Here is a 23,697-nt window from a genome sequence, read left to right as displayed (position 1 = left end):
TTTCTATTTAATGTTTTAAATATGTACAAAATGTATACAACAAATGCAGTGAATATCTTCAGAGTTAATGGTAATGAAATGTAAACCATCTAATGTTTACCAATATGCATTAAATATATAAAATACATCTGTTAATACATATGTGTATGTATGCGTGTATATGTACAAATGCATATGAATTAAATTTATTTTTATAGTTTGCTTTTGTCATTGTTTGAGACCAAGTTTGTGGACTCTTGCATTGCTTCCTCCCAGTGCAATACCTAATGCTGTATGTTACAAGCCTGTCTGTCCACAGCCTTGGACATGTGAGGAGTAGCTGCTAATATAGTTGTCATATCAGAAGATATTTTCAAGACAAAGATAAAGAGGAATTCTGTGGACATCCCTGAATCTGTGATTTTTTTCTAGTTACATTCAAAGAAAAAAAAATAAGTAATCATTTTCAATCTTACTGTAAAGAAAAGCTGTAAATTGCCTAATTTTAAGGCAAATGAGAGTAATCTGTCTCCAGGCCTTAAGATTCCTAAATGAAAGAAGAACATTGCCTTTTTCACTATTTTCAGCCTCCAATAATCAAGCATAACTTAGGTTTGTGTTCAGTAGCAAATCTGTGAAGTTACGTTTGCCTGAAAGCAGCAGTGAATACAAAACAATTGTTCAAGTTATGTGGCTATTTCCAGTTTAAAATGTTCACATTTGACTAATTGTATTCATTAATTTCTTCCTAAGGCAAAATGGGGAAACAAAATAGTAAGCTGGCCCCTGAGGTGATGGAGGATCTGGTGAAGAGCACGGAGTTCAATGAACACGAGCTAAAACAGTGGTACAAAGGATTTCTAAAGGACTGTCCAAGTGGTAGACTGAACCTTGAGGAGTTTCAGCAGCTCTACGTGAAAGTAAGTTATTTACTAAGTTATTTGACTGTAGAAAAAGTTATGAAGTAATGTAAAGCAAACATATGGTCCAGAGCTGCTGGTCATTTAGACTGAAGAGTAACTTTGCTTGGAGAAGCAATGGTGAAGATGAGACAGTGAGTGGGAAGTGTTACCCTCTTCACACCAGTGATTTGTGTAACTATAGTGACAGGAACCAAAAGTTTAGGAAAAAAAGCTGTGATTTATTCACAAGAAATATAATACATTCTCTGTGCTCTGAAATTCATGATGTGAATTTCAAATTTTAAAGGTGATGTTGTTTACCTTCAAAGGATGACCACGGTCATCAATATAAACCGTGTGATAGCTGGACGTATTTATATAAATGTGGTGACATTTCATGACAGTATGACCTGCAGATAAATTATGCACTGTGCACAAAGGATTTCTTCCATAAATTTTAGGTATTGCCTTTATTTTTTCCCTGCTGTCACTTTTTTCTCACTTTATTGGGAAGGGAAAGTAGGCTGATCTGTTTATGTTCTTATTTTTTATTACTTTGTCATGTTCAATGCAGTCTTTCCCTTACATTTATTATGTATTTATTCTGTAACAAGAAGAACATGGGGGAAGCGTAAAAAGTGTATTCATGTTACAAAGATAATTATATTTTAATTCAGAATTGAGTGTCGACCTAAAGGTCAGACACTTCAAAGTAATGTTAATTAGGACAAATATTGAATGGCAATGATGAACTGTAGGATCATAAGTACAATATGAGGCTGAATAAAAATAAAGCAGCCTTTCAAATGTAAGTAGTTACTGTTGAGCACACTGGCAATTTTTGCAGACAAGTGGAACTGTTGTTTTCCTCAGATGCACTCTGCAGTTCTTTCCTAAATTTCTTCAGCGTTGAACCAGATCACTCTGCAAAGTATTACCTAGACCCTTTTTCTTTCTAATGAATAGTTCTAGCATAAACTTCTAATCCAGCTTACACAAATAAACTTCTGTCTTCATATTTTAATATTCATGGCTCAAGATGTTGCCTCACAATCCTGTTCTTAAGAAACAAATGAGTTTGTAATGAATTATATTTTCAGATGAAAGAATCTGTACAGCCTCAGGTGTTGTGCTTGTTATTGACTGATAATTTATAAGTTCCGTTTTAAACAGTACTCACTGCACATCCAACAAGAGCAGACATCCAGTCATTGCTCATACATGTTTCTGGAAAAAGTAAACCTTTAAAAAATTCTTAATAAAGTATGTCAACTCTTCAGAAATAATTTTTGCTTTTTGGAAAATCACAGTAAAGGTGGTTTTTTGTGATTTACTTTTTGTTGGTTTTTTCGTTGTTGTTGTGGGTTTGTTTTTGGGGTTTTTTGGAGGGTTTTTTTGGTTGATTTTTTGGTGGGGTGGTGGTTTGGTTTGGTTTTTTTTTTTATTTTGTATGCTGTGAGGAAAAACATCTGGAAATAACTCAAAACTCCCAGGACTTCCTTCCTTCAAATAGTTTGAAGCATTCATAGATATTTCACAAGATACTTTACTTATGAAGACACGTCAGAGAGTAAATTCAATATCATGTTTTCAGAGATGGTAGTGCAAAAAGTAACATGAAGAGCACATGCAGTATTTTGCTCCTGAAATTTGAAGACAGTTTTGTAATCTTACTAAGCTGCAATATCCAGCTTTTAGTTTTATGGCCTCATGTATCTTTAGACATGGACATGAAATGTGATTCTCTGCCTTGCTTTGGTAGTTGTGGGGTTTGATTTTTGTTATGTAATGGCACTGCCATATATTTAGTCCAGTTTATTGTCATCCTATATTTAATGTCTACATGGGGCAAAATACTAATCTTGTGAGGAGAAATATGATTAACTGTAGTAAATCCAGAGCTTTACTTCTCTCTGTGTCACAGAAATGCTTGTAAAATAATGTCTCTGAGGAACTCATAGTCTGAGTGTTGGCCATGGTAGCAGTTTCTTCTGTGAAACCCAAATTATTATGAGGAGACCTAAATCATTATGGTTCCATTTATAGCATCTCACTTCACTTAAAATATATTCAGGGTGAAAATGCATGAAGCATGTATTGATTTGTAATTCCTCTGCATAAACTTCTAGTTGGGAGAGATGACATTTATCTGTTTGTCTGAACAGGATTTTATTGAGGAAGATTTCCATAGATCAATATATTTTGAAAAGAAATACAAGTCTTTCCTCCATTTCCAATTCATGTTGACCTAAGATGACATTGTTTCTTTGTTCGTGAGAGTTGTGGGGAGCATTTTCATGTGTGTTGATAAAAAGGTGTTGGTCATCTAACCTAGGTGCAAAGGAAACTCCTTTTTTTTTTTTTTTTTTTTTACTCATACACAATAGAAAATACCCTTAGCTTAAACAGACAAAGCATTTTATGTTAGCAATACTTTGAAGTGAATTTCCTGGTTATCTGCACTTCTCTTCCATCTGAATTATGGAGTGGAGTGCACAATCTTAGGGCATAGAAACTGTTTGGATTTTTTTTTATGAAACATAACTAGATGTGTCCTGGGATCACACCTGATGTGTTACTGTATCTAATTGCTGCTAATAAGCTTGAGTTGGTCTGCAAGGGAACCTTCAGAGCATGTGTGATGTGGATGTCAGGTCCTCAACACAAACCCTTCCAACTTTACATATTTGCATCAATTGTACTGTGCTGTTTACTGATGTAGATAAATCCTGCATTGACTAAAGGGAGAATTACGCTAGTTTGGCTTGGGAACATTAGCTATTGAAGTTTCCATTATGAATACAAATCATCCAGTGCTTAAAATAAATAGCAGTTTCACCAATGGACTCTACAGAAAAATTATTTGCAGCACTTTTAATGCAAGTGTCTATAAAAATTTTCAGCCAAAAGTACCTCTTTTAAATAAGCAGTTAATAAGCAGAAATATACTTCATATTGTTGCATATTTAACATTTTCTGCAGTATGGTAGGTTCATTGAAAACACTGGTCCATTTTTGGGTAGATAGATTCTTCTTGGGATACAAAATCCATGGCAAACTGTTTGCCTCCATGGTGCTGAATGAAGTGAATGTTCTGCAGTTTTTTTAATAGTTATTGAAGAGTTGGGTATGTACTGCAAGCCCAGAGCCACAGAGAGTCCTCAATACTGAAACACTGAGATAGCTGCCCTGAAAGTCTGCACAGATCATGGAAGAGGGAGAAATCTGTGGATAGCATTCTGAGAAAGCTAAAACTCAAAGCCAGCATTTTGTAAAGTAACATGCAAAACCACAAGGTATTGCTCAGGACAGGAGCTGGTGCTAAATTCTGAGTTTCTCCAGGGTTATGGGAGTTACATCTTCCTACTGCAGAGAACTATCTAGAACAGTAGAAAAAGCAAAATCATCTGACTGGAGGCCTTTTGCTTTCTCTCTTAAGTGACAAAAATAATGTAATTGCCTTACCTTTATCACAGTGGTTTATGTACTCCTTAAGCTGTAGAAAACTGAAACAATTAGAGGAAGAGCATTGCCAGCAGGTCAAGGGAGGTCATCCTGCCCCTCTACTCAACCCTGGTGAGATGTATCTGGAGAGCTGTGACCATTTCTGGTCTTCTCAGGGCAAGAGAGAGATGGAGCTCTTGAAGCGGGTCCAGCAGAGGGTGACAAAGATGATGGAGGGACTGGAGGATCTCTGCTATGGAAAAAAGCTGAGGGAGATGGGGCTGTTCAAGAAGAACTGACTGAGAGGGGATCTCATCAATGTTTATCAGTATCTGAGGGGAAGGTGTCAAGAGGAAGGACCAGGCTCTGCTCTGTGGTACCCAGCAATAGGACAAGAGGCAGAAAGTGATGCACAGGAAGTTTCTCCCAAGTATGAGGAAGAAATTCCTTACTGTGCAGTGACCACACACTGGAACCAGGTGCCCAGAGAGGCTAGGGAGTCTCCCTCATTAGAGATATTCCAGAACCCTCTGGATGCAGTTCTGTGCCATGTGCTCTGGGATAACCCTGCTTGAGCAGAGAGGTTGGAGCAGATGATCTGCTGTGGTGTCTTCCAATTTTACCTATTCTGTGAATTATCATGTCTCTGTTTGAATCTGTACTGCTTGCCCTCACATTTATCTACCTGTGATGAGATATGACCTTCTGGGCTGCTGGCAATATCCCAATTAACCTATTCTTCTGTAGGAAATAGCATCAGACAAGCTGAAACCTAAAATTTCCTTCTTCAAAGAGAATATCCTAACTGTTAAGCTTAATCCTTACTAGCTGTCTTAATTTTCCTTTTTCTTTCCTAAAAAGTCCTTAATTCTATAATCTTGCATAGAACTTAATTATCATTGCAGGCAGAGAGCTAAGAAATTAATATACAAAACTGTCATTAAAATAAAAGATACCAATAAAAAACTCTTGAGTTTTCCTATCATTCTTTAGGGTTTCTTGCAGTCTAAAGGGCCAAATACATTTTCCTTCAGATCTTTTGAATTCACTGGGTTTAGATGAATATGCCCTAGAGTGTGTAAGTGTGCATAATCACTGCTAATATTCACAGGAATTATGCATATTTATTAAGTGGAAAATAGGCTTCTATATTGTGATACTTCTTGGAACTGGGTCACTGAACATGAGAAGCTTATCTCTGCTCTAATAGAAACAAGAACCAATGGTCCTTTAGCTGGAAGAGCAGACTTAGGAATGATCATAATATAATGCTAACATTAATAAAGAAACTTACTTTGTGAATTTATTGCCCCTATATTATTTAGATATGTTTTGGAGTTTTATAAATGACTTTTAAATGAAGGGGGTAAAAAAAGACAAAAAGAATGCTATTTCATTAATTGGAATCAAATGGTTTGTCATATTTTTGGGTTCTATCTCACATTTCTGGCCTTGAAGGGAATTGATTTTTAGTCCTTCATTTTAATATGCGTAGAACAAAAGAATCTCAAAAATCTATTGAAATTTAAGTGCGTGTATTTGCAGCCCCTTTCAAGACAGACTAGCATCTTTCTAAAGATGGTGCAGAGCTCCTCAAAATATCAGGTTAGAGCTGGATTTCAGGCTTTCAGTGGCTGTAAAAAAGTAGGATTCCAGAATGGCACAGCTGTGTTTACAGATGTCCCAAACATAGATGCAATTGTACTGGCAAAAATTGATGTTTCCTGGGATCATCTCTTAACTGGTAGAGCTGTGCTGGTTTTTTGAGTGTGCTTTGGCCATTTGAGCTCTCCCTATAACAGGAATACTTTTAAGGTATATTATACCAATGGTAAATATATTACACCAAATATAATTTATATATTTAGCATGTTATACCAATCCTGTGTTCCTATAGAACTTCAGCATGTCTTGAAATAATGTAGATTATAAAAAATATTGTTTTATCTACCCACACAATGATTTTAGCCTAGTTGCTACCTTCTAGAAGATTACCACCAGATTCCACCAGATCTGGTGTGCCAGCAGTATTCCTGGACAGTATGACAGTATATTTGCTTGCATGAATCACCTAAATTTAACTGTAACACAGAAAACATCGTATGTATTTATTTATAAAGATTACTTTAAAAAATCTTTAAAATTATTAATATTACTGCTGTTTTATTGAATTTGTCAAACTGATATGGAATAATGAAACTAATGCTGTTATTTTAGACATTTTTGGTGCAAACCAATAGAGCAACAAATAGCACTGGTTTGGGGACATCATTATATGGCTCTATAAGGAGCAGTGCATATTTAGATGGGCAGATAAAGTGTGGGAAGGAATGACAGTAATATTATTTGCCTCAGTAGAAACTTTGCTTGTGTGGAGTAGTAAAACAGTTGATGAGGTAGAGATTCTTAATGCATTCTTTAAGCGCTTAATACAAATCTGCACATCTGAGACAATTACAATGAATCGTTAAGAAAAAAATCTCTTTCACCAGAGGTTCAGTGAAGTTGTTATCAAAAGAAAATTAATATAGCAGAATCTAAATGGCAGTGTGCTGAAAAGCAACTGGGCTTGTGGCCCAGCACTATCACTAGGGAGTGCTTTTCAGGATGAGCAATCGTCTTGGTGCTCCAAAGCTGTATTAAAACTGGGTTCTGATAACTTTAAAACCAAAAGTGATTGCAACTGCTTTTCAAACAGAACTTGGCTAAAAAAAAAAAAAGGCATGGTCTTGTTGCCTGGATGTTTTCCATACAAAACTGCTTTTGCCATTACAGTTTTTCTTCTCCTTATAGACATGAATAGGCAGGTACTGTGCCAAAATGCAGGTCTACTTCTAAACCACATAAAAGGCTTACTATATATTTCAAAGAAAAGCTGACATTGTGCTCCATGAATTTTAAAACAAAGGGCCCGAATGCTCCTTACTTAGAAAACCAAAATCAAACAAACTCTGAAGGCAGCGTTAACTTTGAAGCTGACTTTGGGCAATTCAGGGAAGGGGAGGATATTGGTAATGTGCCTTTCTGCAGCATTTCTGTCTCTCTGCTTATCCCAGGAAAAATAATGTCTGGGCTTAATATCATTTTGTGGAACAGATTTTAAAATCTGTCTTTAGTAAACAGAGCTTTAAAGAGCAGCAACTATGTTGAAAAGAAAAAAAAAACCACACAGTAAAAAACCACGGATTCTCATTTAAGCTGCAAAGCAAATTGAAAACAGTAATTTCCAGAAGAGGACCAGCATGCTGGGTAGCAAGCAGTTCAGAAAATATGGCTGTAAATCACAACACTGGATACTAAGAGCCTTTAACAACGTGGAATGGAGTCAGTTTAGATTGAAACACTAATCTCAGTGAAGCTAATGGGAATTTTCATTCCTGATCCTTACTTAAGCGCTTAGGACTGTACTGAGCTCCCAAAATTGTTTATCTTTGTGAGACCCGAGTGCTGTGAAGTCTGCTGCAAGCTCCATTAACCATTAGTGTCCAGTCCTACAAGCTGGATCTAGATTCTGGAGAGCTCCTCTCACCACATGTGAAGATGTGCACACTGGGAGCTGTCATTTAAAGGCAGCAATGGTTTAAAACCTAAATCTGGGAGGAACGGGGTGAAATTAAGGGTCCTAAAGCTGGTAAAAAAGTTTCACAGGCAAAGACAAGTGCTTTTCTCCTTGCAGTATTAGGGCTAGTGGCTAATTTTAAAGGCTAAAATACTTTTTTTTTTTTCTGCTTCTGTTGCAGAGCATATAATGGCTCATATCCTCTAGACAATCTCCTCTGGAGACTCTAAATCTGGGAAATGAGGAAGTCAGACAATTTTAAGAGATGAAATCTAAACAGCTAAATCTTAATTGCTCTGAACAGTAGCTTGTGTAGAGTATCCAGGCTAGTGGAATGAATCTTCCTAATGCTTGAACAAATCAGTAACATATGCTGACACTCTGTCTGGAGGAGGCAGGAATCATGGTCACATGAATCCAGAAAGCAGTCCAATTGTCCAAAGGCATCCTTAGGGCTTACAGAGTCAGCAGATGTGTGGGAATGCAAATATTTAGTCCAAACTTCTGATTATTATCAAGTATTCAATATATCTGTAATTCTGTGGCTATATGTGGTTCTTGGAGGCATTTAAACTGACTCCCAGTGCGTTGAAGAGAGTACATCCAGACAGGACAAGATGATCCAGCCTGGAATGCTTAAAAATACCACTATTTACATGCATGCCCCAGTTTCCAGTGTAGCCTGATAAAAGAATGCAGGCTGGGTAAATTTTCCAACAATAACATGCAAATTACTTTCACTTCATCTTTTATTTTGAAGGAAGTTCACCAGTTCCCAAAACTGTCATGCATTTTTATAAGAGACCTTCTTCCTTTGCAGCTCACCTTTGATCTATGTTTTATTCCTCTGAGAAATCAAAACAATGAATTTGAGATACTGTGATTATTTCTGAAGCAAAATACTGAATTCATTAATAAGGTTATCTGAAGGGTAATAAAGGAGTGCTGCAGCTTGGATGGAGAGAGCCATTGCTAACACTAAGAATGAAAGAGCTCAAGATAAAAAAACAGTGAACTGTCAGCATCACATCCCATAGCTGTTATCATGTTCAGATCTACCTGCTGCTGTAGCAATGCTTATTTTACCATTGTTACATGGTCCTCACAGCAGCTATTAAGACTGATCAGTCGTTCACAACCTCTACACAATCTGTTGCAAATGTCAAGTGTTTCAGACTTTTATCATCCTGAAACTTCTGCTTCCTACCTGCCTTCATCCCACCTCAGTGCTTTCTTTCTCATCACAAGGAAGAGTATTCAAAAAACCAGTGAAAATCCTTGAGAATGCACAGGAGAGAGAGAGAGAGAGGTAACATTGACTGTACTTCTTTCAAAGAGCTTCTCTTCTCTTGCAATCAAAATTGTCATGAATGAAGCACACAAAGTCCTATATTATGTATGAACAGTTGAAATACTGAAAGTTTAAACCATTTGCTTGATGTCTTTAGCAGAGTCAGAGTTGCAATTACTTCATAGGTCAAAATATAAATGTCCTTTACTTCATTTCTTTGGAGTGAGGATTTGTTCTTTTTTCCTACAGGATGGCTTAGCAATGCCTTCTTGGAGTTATACAGGCATATAACAGTATGGCACTTCTGGCCAGATGTTAATCAAATATCTAGTTGAGATCTACGCTGGTTTTTGGACCTTGTAGTTAAAGTGTGACCATGTTTTAGTGGAAACCTATATTTTAGGTCTTCAGTGACCTGGATTCTGAAGTGCAGATCATCCTTTTTGGATGATATCAGCCTTATTCTGAAGGCTAGAAATCATGAGGTTTTTTTTTTACTTGAGACAAAGTGAACTAGGGTCTTTCAGGGAACTCTTCTTGTCACATTTATTGAACTATAAACATTGTTGTTTGTTTAAGATATATATAAAAAAGCTGTTTAGTTTTACAGGGTTCCTGAAGGAGACATTAAAGCGGGGCACTTCTTTCAGCACTGGAGTGAATTACTGTGATTTAATTTTTTTTTACTTTTAAACATTAAAGTGCTTTTCTCTAGTACCAAAATATGCATTCAATATCTCACTTGTGCACAAGGCCTGGAGCTGAAAACAGCATTCTTGTTTCAAAAGGTATAGACAAGAACTTGGTGCTCTGAACCACAGCCCTTCACCTCACTGCACTGTCTCCGACTCCCTTCTTCACCTTCCCCTCCCTCTCTCCTCCCAGGAAACTCATCAGTCCTGCAGAAAGTTAATTTACCATACTAATATGTACTTGATGGAGTGAGTCACTGTAGCTGGGTGTGAAAATCTCAAAAATGAAAGGGGACTCGTTAGAGTGCACCATGGTGCTCACAGGCAGGCACAGCCTGTGTCAGCCTGCTCCTCCTGCTGTGGTGTGCTGAGAAGGCAAATCACTGTTAGCACTGCAGCACATGCTGCTCTGGGGAGCTACAGCCATGCAGCTCATGAAACAAGTGCTTTTTCAGGGTACTGTGGAATGGGAAAGCATCTGGGAGCTTGGTTAGTTATCAAGTCAAACACAGTTTCAATTATCATGTAGACATTAGTTGCCATTCCAGTCAGATTTCTACTACTCATAGTCTGAACGCTTCCAGTAGCTTGGGATATCAACTTCCTTTTTCTTCAATGAGAGTAAATTTCCATCTTTTCATGTTTAATTAAGGCTCATAGGAATAGACTATTTGCACTGGCAAACCTAATGATTGCCAAATAGAGTTGACTTACTGCTACCTGGCATGAGAATTAGGTAGCTATCTTAATTTTATATTCAATCACAAACAAAACAAAATGAGAAAAACATATGGTTTGGAAGATAAAGTAATCAACAGAAGGAAAATTAGACAGAAGGAGATTCTGCCATTTTACTGAAATACAAATGAAACGTTCCCAGAAAAATGTGGTGTGAAATCCACCAGGTTAAGAAGATGTGAAGGTTGGCTCCCTGATTACATGAATAGCCCAAAACTGAACATGCAGCTTTAAATAAAATCCCCCAGTAGTCCAGAGAAAGAGCAGTATAAACAAAAGTGTAAATAAATACTGCAGTTCACCTCAAAGTGACTATCAACTGGGGATTATTTCCATGTTAACAAAAAAAGGAATTAAAAATTCCTGTCATTAATTGAAATAAAATTGTGTGTGGACCTTGTCAGCAGCTTTCACAAGAAATACATGAAGTTATTTCAATTATGAGTTATTTCTAGGTCCCCCTAGAGTTCCCCTTTCATTATACCCTAGGATATACCCTAGGATTGCTGTTATCCCTTATTTGGATATAACATGCCTCTATGGATACTTATGACTCTAGAGCTTTCTTTGGCAGATATCCTCAGGTTTGCTCTTCCCTGTCAAACCATCAGGATAGGAGATGCATAAAGCCCTATTCCAAGATACATGAATTTTGGCAATGTTGTTCCTGTCCCTCGTGCCAACACCAGATACACAGGGACCGATCAAAGGAAACAGTCCTTGAATTTGCTTTTGTGCTCACAGACTCCAGCTTGTACTGCTGATGTCCATGTTGGCTGTACCCATGTCCCTCTTCTAAATACCTTTTTGGTTCTGAAAAATTTTGTGCTGGTGTTTATTAATGTAGCAATTATTGTGCCCCAATTTTATGTGTTGGTGAGATAGTTATAGCTAAAAACATTTAACATTTAAATGATGGAGTTGTTAAGAATGGATCAACTAAAACAAGAAATTGTGTTGTGAAAGCCTCACAGGACATCAGAGGCATGCAGGTGAATTTAGGGGATGTACTTCCTCCTATCATGGATCTGTTTTCACCAGAATAAACTCCATGCAGCTGCTTTTCATCCAGCTGCTGAATGCTGTCTCTGGAAGGTGATGCTCTTTGGATGTGGTCCTGGTGAAATGCAGATGTCCTTAGCTTCCTTCTGAGCCTCTCTATCCACACACACACACAGCTTAGCCCTGACAGGAAAGGATGGAGTTGTGAAATCTCTGCTGCCCATCTACCTTCTGCTTCCCACTTACCCTCCCACCCAACACCTTGGCAGGTCAGGTGCTGTCCGCTGTGCTCAGTTAACAATGTTAATTTCATTCAGGAGGAAAACACATCTCCTTTCTTCAGTGCCCAATTTCTACATTTCTGTACAAAGCATCTTCAGCACACTGAGCCTTATATCACATGTGCATTGGTACACTCAGTACAAACATTATACACACATTAAACTTCTTGACTGGGACAAGTGTATTTAGGTGGCAATCACTTCTTAGCTCACAGTTGCTTAGTGATGACCAAATCCCACAGTTTTCTTGGAGGAATACAGTTGTAGTGTATCTAGAGCCACAGAAGGATACAGCTGAGCATCGTCAGTTTTGAACTCATGCACAATTGTTTTTCATCTCATCTCTTCTGTTGCGCATTTGTACAGAACAAGGGATGTCTTAACACTATATTTATTACTCTTAGAAGTCAAAATTTCCCATATTTCGTATTTAAATATTTTATATATTTATTTATTTTAAAATATAATTTTCATACATTACTTTTGTTTGCGTGATTGTGGTTTTTTTACAACAAAGTAATGCTTCAATAACACCTGGACTGAGAAAGGTGCACTTTCTGAGATCTATATTGTGGTTCTTAAAAGCTCAGCAAGAAAACTGGTTAAAGTCTAGAACACAATGCTGAAAATTGTGGTTTATAATAATAATCATCATATTTAATTGTAAAGGTGCTATATAAGTCCTAGCTTGAAGAAGCAATTATTTGTCTTTTGATTAGTTCTTGCCACAACTGTGGCAAGTATATGACAAGGGAAACCCAAAAAATTAGTGACCCTATGTTAGAATTGCTTGCTCAGTGCCACAAATTAGCCCCTGTGGTGTGGTAGTCTATCCACTCATTTATTTTTAGGATTCTTTTCCCCAGGAGCTTTTCTGTATAGCACAAAAATGGTGTTTAATGGACCTGAGCTTATTTTCACAGGGACATAAATTCTTGGGTTATTCTAATGTACAGCCAAGAATTGTAGAAATAAGGATATTTCTGCTTCCTGTATCTACTACCCTGGGGTATCTTTGAAACATGAAAAATCATGAGAAAGAGAACATGCTCTGAAACAACCTAAAAGGAAAACATATTTTCATTCCCAAGAAATTTAGTTTCTCATACAGAAAATTACCAGTAGGTCCACAGCAATAAGACTGAGTAAAAAAATACTGCTAACAAAAGGTAAATGCTGGTCTTTGTGCACAGCAGTTTTTTTAAAGTGATGTGCCTCTTTGTTACTTCTCTGTAAGAATAATGATATTTCGCCAAAGAAACAAAATCTGTTTCCAAAGAATGAATTGAACACATTCAGTATAAAAATTACATTAACTTGTAGCCAAATTTATTAAAAATACAAGATTCAAAATAATTAGTTTGGCACACAAGCTTCTAATAATTCTATAGAAGTGGACTATCTGTGGGAAATTAGCTCTTGAGCACTATCCAGAAGGCAATTGTCAGTGAGAGAGAAAAAAACCCTGTATTCTGCTGTCCAAGGCTGGAAATTTTTTCTGCACAGGCTCAATAAATAGTTTTTGCTAGAAATAAAGAGACTGCCAAATCAACCTATCTGAATAAAAAGTATGTTGTGCTTTACACATGGGAAAAGTGCTCCAGAACAGTTAATCCCTACAAAAACATTATCCCTGGATTATCACCAGTAGTACTTGCCTTCAGGCAGTTTTCAGTTATTTGTTTCCATTTTCTATACATGTAGCCAGTGTTTTTATTTCCACGTGACTGTTCATCTCAATCATTTTCTTTACTCTCATCTATTCTGGGCTCGTGCGTGTGCATCTTGCGTGTTGCCAGAGTACTTTGGGCTATATTTGCATTTCCAGATTCATAGAAATATTGTTCTACATATAATGCTGTGAAAGCCAGTATGTAGTCCTAAAAGGGCCACTGCTTTCTGTGGAGTGGCCCACGTCACTGCAAAGTGCATCAGTGGGCCAGAATATCTTGTACCTTTTCTCTTTCCCTTTTGTGTAGCCACGCTATAAAAACCCCGTGGCAGTCCTGTGGGTGGCTGGTGTGAGTGAGTTCACTTGGCTCCCTGGCTGAAGAAGCCTCACAGCCTTTATTGCCAGCACACTGATGCCAATAGCTGGGTCAAGGGACAGCTGAAGTCGTGTTGCTATGCAGACAGGATGTCTTGGAGCCAAAAGAAAAACAAAGGGAAAACTCTTTACAAGAAATGCAGCGCCTAGTTGCCGTGTGGATCGCTTCCTGCATAACCAAAGGAGTGGTAACAGGGCATGTCGCATCTGCAGTGGAGTGGAAGCATTATGGTGGAGGGTAAGAGTTTGCCCAAAGTGAGGATAGCTCCATTAATATAAGCCATGATGGATTAAAAATGTGCTTTTTTAAATTGCCAGAACTCATTTATTGCATTAAAGCCTCAGTTCTTGATATCCTAAGTTGACAAAATGCAATACAATGAAAAAATAAATGTTTTCCTCCTAAAGGAATAAAGTACCCTCCTTCTTCCTGGAGTGCACCAGAAGATGCAGCCTAGGCATCTCCAAATTCCTGTATAATCTTGGCTGTCAGGCAAGTGGAATCTTTAGATACATCCCCACCTTTTCTTTACTGTAATGTGCTTTTCTTTTCTTCCCAGCCAGTTCATATCTTTCTTCCCTAGGGCACTAGCTAGATGAGTGGTGAAGCCTGATGGGATGTCTGTACCTCTGTCCTTTTCTTCTCCAGCTTTTGAATTTCTGCAAACTCGACTTTATGACTGCAGCATAATGAGAGGCTTGCTGTTAGTCGTGCTCATTCAACCTGTGATTGGGGCTTGGTCATTTTATTTTCATTTGTCTCTCTCCTTACTTCAAGACAAGGGCAGTCCAATATCAGAAAGCCAGCCCAATCCTTTATCAAAGAAGAACCTTACATCTGGAAACTTCTCTAAAATATAAGTCTAAAAGTTCTGGCAAGATGCTGCATAACAAAGCAAAATGAATGGGCATAATTAACTGTTTGTTATTCATTGTTAATGGTGCTGAGAAACACTTGAGAAAAGAAACTATCCAGACTCTATTACCTGAACTAAAATGAAATGTGTCCAGGAAGATTTTTGAAATGCCTTCCTTTTAATCTTGAAACATACACATTTCTAATTTATAAAACCAGAGATTGGGTGGGGGTCATTCTTTGTAATTTTTAAAATTTTTAAACTTATTTGGCAGTAATGCAAGTTATATACATGGTGGTATCAAGCAGAGCAGGCTCGAGACATGAAAGTAAATTTTAAAGAGAAGAAATTGAGGTTGGGTAAGTGCAAACTTGCTGTAGACTTTGGAAGATTTAAAATTGCATTTATTTTTATGAACCTAAGGGGTTTAAAAATTAAGACAGATGATGAAGATTATGTTGACAGGGGGACATTATCTAGACAAGCCATTCCATATTTATGGTTGCACATCTATAATAAAACATGTGGTTGCGAGAAGACCTGCAGTTGCAGTCTTTAGATAAGGTTGTAAATAAACAGATGAAATAGCCAGTGGTGCTGTTCAAATCCATGGGACATTTAACACCTTCTGAGGGACCAAGATTTGGCTTGCATTTTTCTGGTTTCTTGTTCTATAACATTTGAAACACTGTGAAAGAATAACAGATGGCCGTATGGCTAATTTTTTTGTGATGAAAATATGGTCACTTTATGTCTCTTGTATGGAAATTCCTGCTTTCTTGGTAACTCCCATAAGCAAATAAGCCATTACCAAACTGTTCCTGAAGTGATAAACATAATATCTGGAAGCACAGAGAAGATGCTGGATGGGGCACTCCTGGGAACTCCCATTCAAGCCATTGTGGGTTTTTTCAGTTCATTGGCCAAACAAATCAGATTACCACATCTGTTTAGCCAGATGGTCTTTCTAGTGTCATGAGGACAGTGCAGTCAAAATACTATCTATAACTAGCACAAGGATTGTATTGACTACTTGATGCAGAAAAGGAGTTACATTACAGAAAACCCCTGTTGATGGCATTTGATGGCAGTTTGCTTTTCTAACAGGCAAATGACTGAGCACCATCACCAGCCATGGTTTGGGTAGGTGGGAGCCATCATGCTGAGTAGAGACACGGTTGGTTTCTAGATTGCAAGGTGGGAGCATTCGTCTATTAATAACAGAATCATATCATTGGTTGGGTTGGAAGGAACCTTAAAGATCATCCAGTTCCAACCTTCCTGCCATGGGCAGGAATGCCATTCACTAGATCAGCTTGCTCAAAGCCTCATCCAACGTGGCCTTGAACACTTCCAGGGATGAGACATCCACAGCTTCTCTGGGCAGCCTGTGCCAGAGCCTCACTGCCCACATGGTAAAGAATTTCTTCCTAACATCTAATCTAAATCTCTCCTTTTTCATTTTAAAACCATTGCCCCTGTCCTGTTACAATCTGCCTATATAAAAAGTCCTTCTTCCTCCTTTTTATAAGCCTCCTTTAAGGTACTGAAAGGCTGCTATAAGGTCTCTTCAACTCCTTGTCTTCTCCAGGCTGAACCACCCCAATTCTCTCTGCCTGTCACCACAGGAACAGTGCTCCAGCATTCTGAGCACCTTGGTGTCTTCCTCTGGACTTGCTGTTAACAGGTCCATGTCCTTCCTGTGCTGGGACCCCAGAGCTGGATGCAGCCTTGCAGGTGGGGTCTCACCAGGGCAGAGCAGAGGGGCAGAATCCCCCCCCTGCCCTGCTGCCCACAGGGCTCTGGATGCAGCCCAGGACACATTTGGCTTTTTCGGCTGTGCTTTTGTCCAACTTTTCATACACAAGAAACTTTTTCTGCACAGGCACAATAAATAGTTTTATTTATTAGTTTAGAAGAACTATTTAATAGTTTAGAAGACTAAACTATTTAATAGTTTAGAAGAAGAACTGAGTTCTTCTCCTCAGGGCTGCTCTCAGTGAGTTCTGCTCCCAGTCTGTGTTCATATCTAGGATTGCCTCAACCCATGTGTAACACCTTGCACTTGACCTTAATGAACTTTATGGGTTCTTTTGGGCCCATTTCTCAAGTTTGTCTAGGTCCCTCTGGATGGTATCCCATCCTTCTGTTGTGTCTTTATTAATCTTGGCCTGACCTGCTTGATATATTATCAGATCTTTATTTGTTGTTGTTTTTTTTTTTAATTTTTCCAGCACTTGCCAGCAAAAGAGTATTGTGCATATTTTGGGTTCATTAGACTTCTCTTTGTTCTCTTCTGCTCAATCCACTCTACAAACATTATTAATATTACGTCTCTCCCACATAATTAAAAAAGAAGAAGGAAACTATCTTTCCAACTAAACAGAAATTACTTGACATACTTTTCCAAATTATAATTTGGTTCGTTATGGCCTTATAAGGAATATTCTCCCAGAGGATAATCAAGCTATGATTTACTTCTAAGAATTTGTAGTGACTAGCTATTTGTGATGGAGCCAATTGAATATTCAAATGTTGTATGACAATTTTATATAGCTAATAAAGTGGATTTTGTCCCTATAGACCTTGAAAATTCCAGTATTATAGGAGAAAAGCATGGGACTTGGCTACTAGTGGAGAGAGCAAAGGCATTTTCAGTGGGAAATCATCTCATTACAGGATAGATGTATGAGAGACATGGCAGAAATCATTCTTGGAAAGAACCCATCTACCTGTATCTAAGGGGTTCAAGTGAGTTCTTAGATGTCTAGAACTGGGAAGAGGAACCCTTTGTAAGAGGTATTTGAGAGAAAAGCAATTTTGCATAATAAGAATAACAATTAAAAATTTATCCCAATTGCAAACTATCATATAGATTTTATAATGTTGTTTGGGATGTATAAGCATGTTTTATATCAGAATCTCATAATACTTTCTTAGCAAATGGTAAAAATCCCAGAGATAATCCCACTTCACACATTCTTTATGTATTTGTTGTTGATAAATTCAAGCATCCACTGTGGTCATTGAAAAGAATTTCTTCCCCTTTGCTGGAAACAAAATCAAATTCTGTAGACTCAGATGGACAAAGGTAAAGCAAAAGCTGAGATACATGGAAAAGAGTGTGCTTTTAGGTATTTGTAAACTATTTATTTGCTTAGCTTAGAGCATATTCATGCTGGGAAAAAATATTGTTTCTGACTTTTTATTAGTTTTGTGATAATTACAATAATTACTTTAAAAGTCAAAACCCAGGAAATTCTAAATGAGACAGTATAATTATAATATATAACCATAATAATGCTTCCTTCCATTCCTCACTTGGCTATTGTGAGGCTTAATTAGTTAATGTTTGTACAGCAGTAAAATGCAAAACACCGTAAAAGTATTAAGCATTTTTCCTGTTTCATTTCTTCAGTATAACCAATTATCTTTCATAAGGTTTTTAAAGGGGATAATTTAAAAATATCTATGTAAACCAAACTGTATTTTATATCTGTCTTGCTGGGAGATGGAGTGGCAAATCAGTGTTTAATTGCATCAGTATTTCACATGAGCCTGCTGACACTGTGACAATGGATTTGGCCTAGAAATATTTGTTGATTATCATATTTCTGGGCCATGCAACAAAATTAAAGTGTTCTCATGGGAGCCAGAGACACAGCTGATGAAAATAAATAGAAAATGAGTGTCACAAGTTGACAAACCATCATACTTAGAAGGGGGAAAAATAATGAATAAATAGCATTCTGTTGAAATAAATAAAACCTTTTGTCAAATATTTAGAGTAGGAAAATCTGTTATTTCATCCTTTTCTTGTACAGAGTTCAGTGAAGAAAAACAATCTTGTGCCATATATAAATATGCAATGTATAAACAACAAATGGAGATAGAACTCAGGGAATGTGGTGCTGAAGAGCAAAATACGAGGTTTCAAATTATCTTTAGGTCTAAGAAGTCCTGAACAAAATCTGTGTATCAAAATAACTGTTTCACACACTGTAAGAATCAGTCTGGGTTGGAGGTGGAAATGGACATAAATTAATTTTCAGGAGATTACTTGCACCTCTGGGGATGATATGCAGAGTCTGTTCTTGAAAATCCAGGGCATTCTCCAATAGATCATTGGTTATTTACTCACCCTCATCTCTGCCATTGAGCTCCAGCACAGAATCAAGGGTTGGGATTAATTTTTTCATCTGAAGGCTAGTTTGTTATTTAGGCTACACTAGAGTCAATGTAAAGACAGAGGTAGTTCCATGGGATTATTAATTTTGTCTGCTTTATGCAGAACCACCTTTGTTTCTTTAATAGCTGCTGGACCAAAGGAGAGTTCTCAAAGGGATTAATCTGACCATAAACCTTTATTTTTGAAATAAATTAATGATGCTATGGGAGCAGCATTCTCCTTTCACTATAGAGGGATTTTCATGTTTCATATCTGTTTTTTAGACTTCGACAACTTGGATGCAAATTAGATAAATTGCATGAGTGTGGGCTCACCCCTCAACATGTTACATGCCAGCACTGCAGAAACTGTCCCTTTCTGCGCTGAAGTACATGTAGAAAGGGACAATTCTCATCATTGACGGGGATCATTCTCATGTTAATTTGTTTCTGTTTGGAGACCATTTTAGGTTCCCTTCTGCTGCTGGTACTGTAGAATTAAGAGGCTTAGGTTGTAATCTGCATGTTTCTGTGAGCACATGGATCTGTCAAATGCAGATTAAAACAGGTATTTTTTAAGCAAAGATGGAGTGCTAAGCAGTTGGCTTTGGATCCACATTAACACTTGGATCAATGCTTTTCAAAATAAGAGTTAATGAAAACAGATTTGGAAAATAAGGAATCCCAGTTCTATAGAGGTGGTGAAAGTTTTGCGGTTGACTTTTGTGAATCTATTATTTCACCCACTAAATGAAATTAAGAGTGGCCTATTTTACTGGGAATCATATGATGGTTAAAATGCTGGAATAATCAATGTGTAAAAGCAATCATAATTAAATATTGACTCTTACTTTTTTAGCCTCAGTCTCCATTACTTGTGTCAGGCCAGTTGGATATGTATTCAAAACTGTACTTTGCTGGAAAGAAATGGTGCCACTTACTCCACTCCCAGATGATTTATAAACATCAATTTTCAGCAGGCAAAGGCTTTCCACTTTTGAAACCATGAGAATTTCCATTATTGCATTTACATGTGCCTCCTCTGCTGCTAAGCAACCGGGCTGTTACCTGCCAAAAGCCTAGAGTTAAATCCCAGATCTGTAAAGAGGATGGATAGAAACACAGATGTATAATATACTTAAAATAACAAGTGAGGAATGTGGTTTTGGAAATATGTAGAAATGTGGAGGTATAAGAAGAATACAATTCCATTCTAGAAATATGTGACTAAGGGTTATATAATGTGTTAGAGAAAGTTAAGAAAATCAATCAATTTATTGTATTTTGGTGATTTGTTCTTGAAAACACACTGTGGTCAGATTAGTTTTGCTTTGCCAAACCTTACCAAGAAGTGTTAGGTGTATGTGCAGTGTTGGATAATGGGGAGTAAGGAATAGGGAGAACATCACCAAGAAAATTTAATTTAATTTAATGCATATAGTATTTCTAAACTGTAGAATCAAAGATCATCTAGTTCCAACCAAGTTTGATTCATAGTATTTTGCATAGTGATTTTGCTTCTTCTTTAGAGACAAATGTATTTATATTTGGATAAGAAATGAGTCAGTCTCAAGTGCTTTTCAAAGGCTTGATTGGCTTTCTTTTCCATTGGTGTTTTTGGTGTCAGCTTTGGCTCAGCTGCGTGGGACTGTTTCTGAGAAATGGTTTGATGTTAGAAATGCTGTTGCAGTTAATGGCATTAGCATCTAAGTCTAAGGGTGCATGGTCAGTAGTGTTGTACCAAAACAAGGCCTAAAGATGGTCTTTATCCTGCAAAATATCCTGCACTGGAGGAGGAGGCAGTTCACAGCGGGGAGCAGACCATGAGAATAAATGCAAAGAGTGAAACAACACCAAGAGCCCCAGAAATCACAGCCCAAATGCCAGCTGCCTCATTGTCAAGCCTTGGGTAACAACAGAGAGACTCCAAGGGGACATTTGAAAAGGAGGAGCCATCCTGCAGTGGGAAATGCTGCTTGTTACAAAACTGTGATTGGTAACAGGCAACAGACACTGCTTGAAGCGAAGACCCAGTCTGCATTTGTGCCTTGGTAGGGTGAAGAAAGAGGTCCCATGAAGGCTGCAGTTCAGCTGACAGGACAGCTAAATTAATTCTGCAGCAGTGTTGGCATGGTGTTAACAGCAGGATGAAAAATTTTTTAGGACAGAGAAAAATTTCAGTCAGCAAGTTCAAACTGCTTGGACAGCAAAAGTGACAGATTTTCATTATGTTCAACAGAAGCAGAAGTTCTTTATTCTCCTCTAAAATTTGTTCATATGTTTCCCTAGTTTTGAAGGCATTTTATAATTCCTTAAGGCATTCCCTCCTCTAGAATAACACTATATGCCATTTAACTTTTTAAATTTTATTAATCTTTATTAAAACATTTAAGGAAAGTTTCCTAAAAAATGGTTACACTTTCCTGCACTCCAAGACAGAGTTTGATGACAATATAACATCATAAAATGTCATTTTAGCCAGGCAGTTTATGCAATAAATTCCTTATTCTTTAGTTCCCTTGGTTGTCTAGAAACCAACTTATACACGTGCTATCCCTTAGGAATACTGTTGTAAGAGACAAAGCATTTTCACATGTATTGCTTGTATTTTGGTACACAATGCTTTACTAACAAAACTATTGAAAAAAGGCAACAAAATTGTTGTGACATTTGGGGCAAAATGTTCAGACCATGAAAAATATTGAAATAAAATTCTGTGCAGACATAAAAAAGATACCTATTTATAGCAATGCACAATAATAGCAGAACAGCTGGATTTTTAACATAATTCCAAAAAATTAGGATTATTTTATCTTTTTTATAATAAAAGCACATTGTATTTTTAGGGGAAAATGGCAAATGGCATGGAAAATTGACATACAAAAATTCAGATAATATCAATGGTTCAGTCTGACTGAACAAAATTTTTTTTTTAGCACTCAGGAAACTCTGTCCAATTTAGCTATATTTCCCCTGTCTAGTATCACTAGTATGAAGTCCGAAATGTATCTATTGCTATTTATGTATTTACAGTGTGCTGGGGAAGAGTCAACACTGTATTCTTTCCTTACCTCTTAGAGGTGTCTCATGGTGTAGGTGAACATCTGTGTTAAGATAATCTGATTAATACAATTTCCTTGACTTTCCAAAGGATCTAGCAAAGACCTTCACCAGACTGAAATTAGTGTCTCCTAGATAGAAAAGTTATTGAAAAGAGATAAAAATTCTCCCTGGAATCACCAAGAACAAGAATATTTCTATTGAGTGCAGAGGAATTTTGAGAAACAAGTACACCTCCGATAACCCCAGACTTTCAGCTGCTCACTTTAACATCCATATGGGGTCTTTATTTTCTGGATTTCTGTGCCTCACAATACTTTTTTTTTTTTTTTTTACTATAATATGTTAATGCTGTTTTGAAAGGCAATGTATTCTTAGCCTTAACTTTTTTTTTCCCCTAAGGATATGGTTAAAGCTGTAAGGAGAGGCAATGGCTATCTCATTTGAAAATCTTACTGCTGTTCTCAGAGCAGTAATTGCTATTTCACAGAGCAGGGCTACCTTTTCTTTTCTCATATGTATTATGATTCATAAAGGAGGATCATATTACTTCTTGAATGGCAGCACCTGAAGGTGCCAACCTGAAGTGCTTGGAATAAAGAGATTGTCTCATCAGCACCAGTGGAGAAAAACCGTGAGAAAAAAATAAATCTCTTAATATTTTGATTATTCCTCATGCTAACACTTCCAATGAATGTTCTCACCTGCACCCACATGTTTTAACTTAACTGAAGGAATTTGAAATAGGATCATGGGTCAGAAATAAAATACTTGTAAGAAAAAAAAAAAATAAAACCAAACACCAAAAAAACAAAAAAAAAAAAAAAAAAAAAAAAAAAAAAAAAAAAAAAAAACCAAAAAAATCAACAAAAAACAACCAACCAAACAAAACAAAACCCAAACCAAAACAGAAGAGCCAAAAAAGGTCATGTAGATATGGTGCTTAGAGAAGTGATTCAGTCATGGTCTTGCAGAGTCAAGTTAACAGTTGGATGATCTTAAGGTTTTCTCCCAACCTAAATGATTCTGTGATTCCATAAAAAACACATCTGGATGACATCAGTCAAGGCAACAACTCATCATTCTTTCCAGTAGTACTGTTGGAATGGAGGAACTGTGTCCTTGCGTTAAGTATCCAGCAGAATGAATCCATTAATCCCCCTCATTTTGGATGAGAGCAGAGCCTCTCTTGCCCCTGCTCTGACAGTAGGAAGTTGTGTTTGCCAGTGGTTGTGCTGGCAGAATTTGTGCTCACCATGACCCCCATCTGGGACTCCTCAGGGGACGGGGTAATGTTGTCACTCTTGAACCAGCAGCTTTTGAAGCTGGAACCACAGGGCAGATCCAGAAAGAGCAGGTAGCCTTTATTCCTGTCCTCTTCCAGCTGCCACCCAAAAGTGTCTTTGCAAATTGCTCTTCTGTGTTGAAGGAGTGAGGAACAGTGCTGTGAAGCTGGCAATGCTATTTCAGCTACAGAGGAAACAGAATCAACCTCCTGCTAAAATTGTCCACTGGTGAAATGGGAGCCATCTACTGCTACAAGGAAAAGTCAGAGTGATGGACAGTTCTGGTAACAGACAGGCTGGAGGAAAGAGTCCAAAAGCTGAGCTGGTTTCAGCTGCCAAAACAATCTTGAATTCCTCTGGAGAATCAACCATCACTAAATTAAGAAGAAATA

At 37.4% G+C, this 23,697-nt stretch overlaps 1 protein-coding gene across 1 annotated transcript in view; it reads left to right on the top strand.

The window, feature by feature from the left end:
• Window positions 1-732: 732 nt before the first annotated feature.
• The window catches only part of VSNL1 (visinin like 1), a 46,406-nt gene continuing 23,441 nt past the window's right edge, over window positions 733-23,697 (top strand). Inside the window, exon 1 of the mRNA XM_014306750.2 lies at window positions 733-899. Coding sequence (XP_014162225.1) covers window positions 738-899 — 162 coding nt within the window. The 5' untranslated portion in view covers window positions 733-737. The remainder of the gene's footprint in view (window positions 900-23,697) is intronic.

This window comes from Geospiza fortis, unplaced genomic scaffold (assembly GCF_000277835.1).
Source record: "Geospiza fortis unplaced genomic scaffold, GeoFor_1.0 scaffold81, whole genome shotgun sequence".
NCBI lineage: Eukaryota > Metazoa > Chordata > Aves > Passeriformes > Thraupidae > Geospiza > Geospiza fortis.
This window is presented reverse-complemented; position numbering and strand designations above follow the sequence as displayed.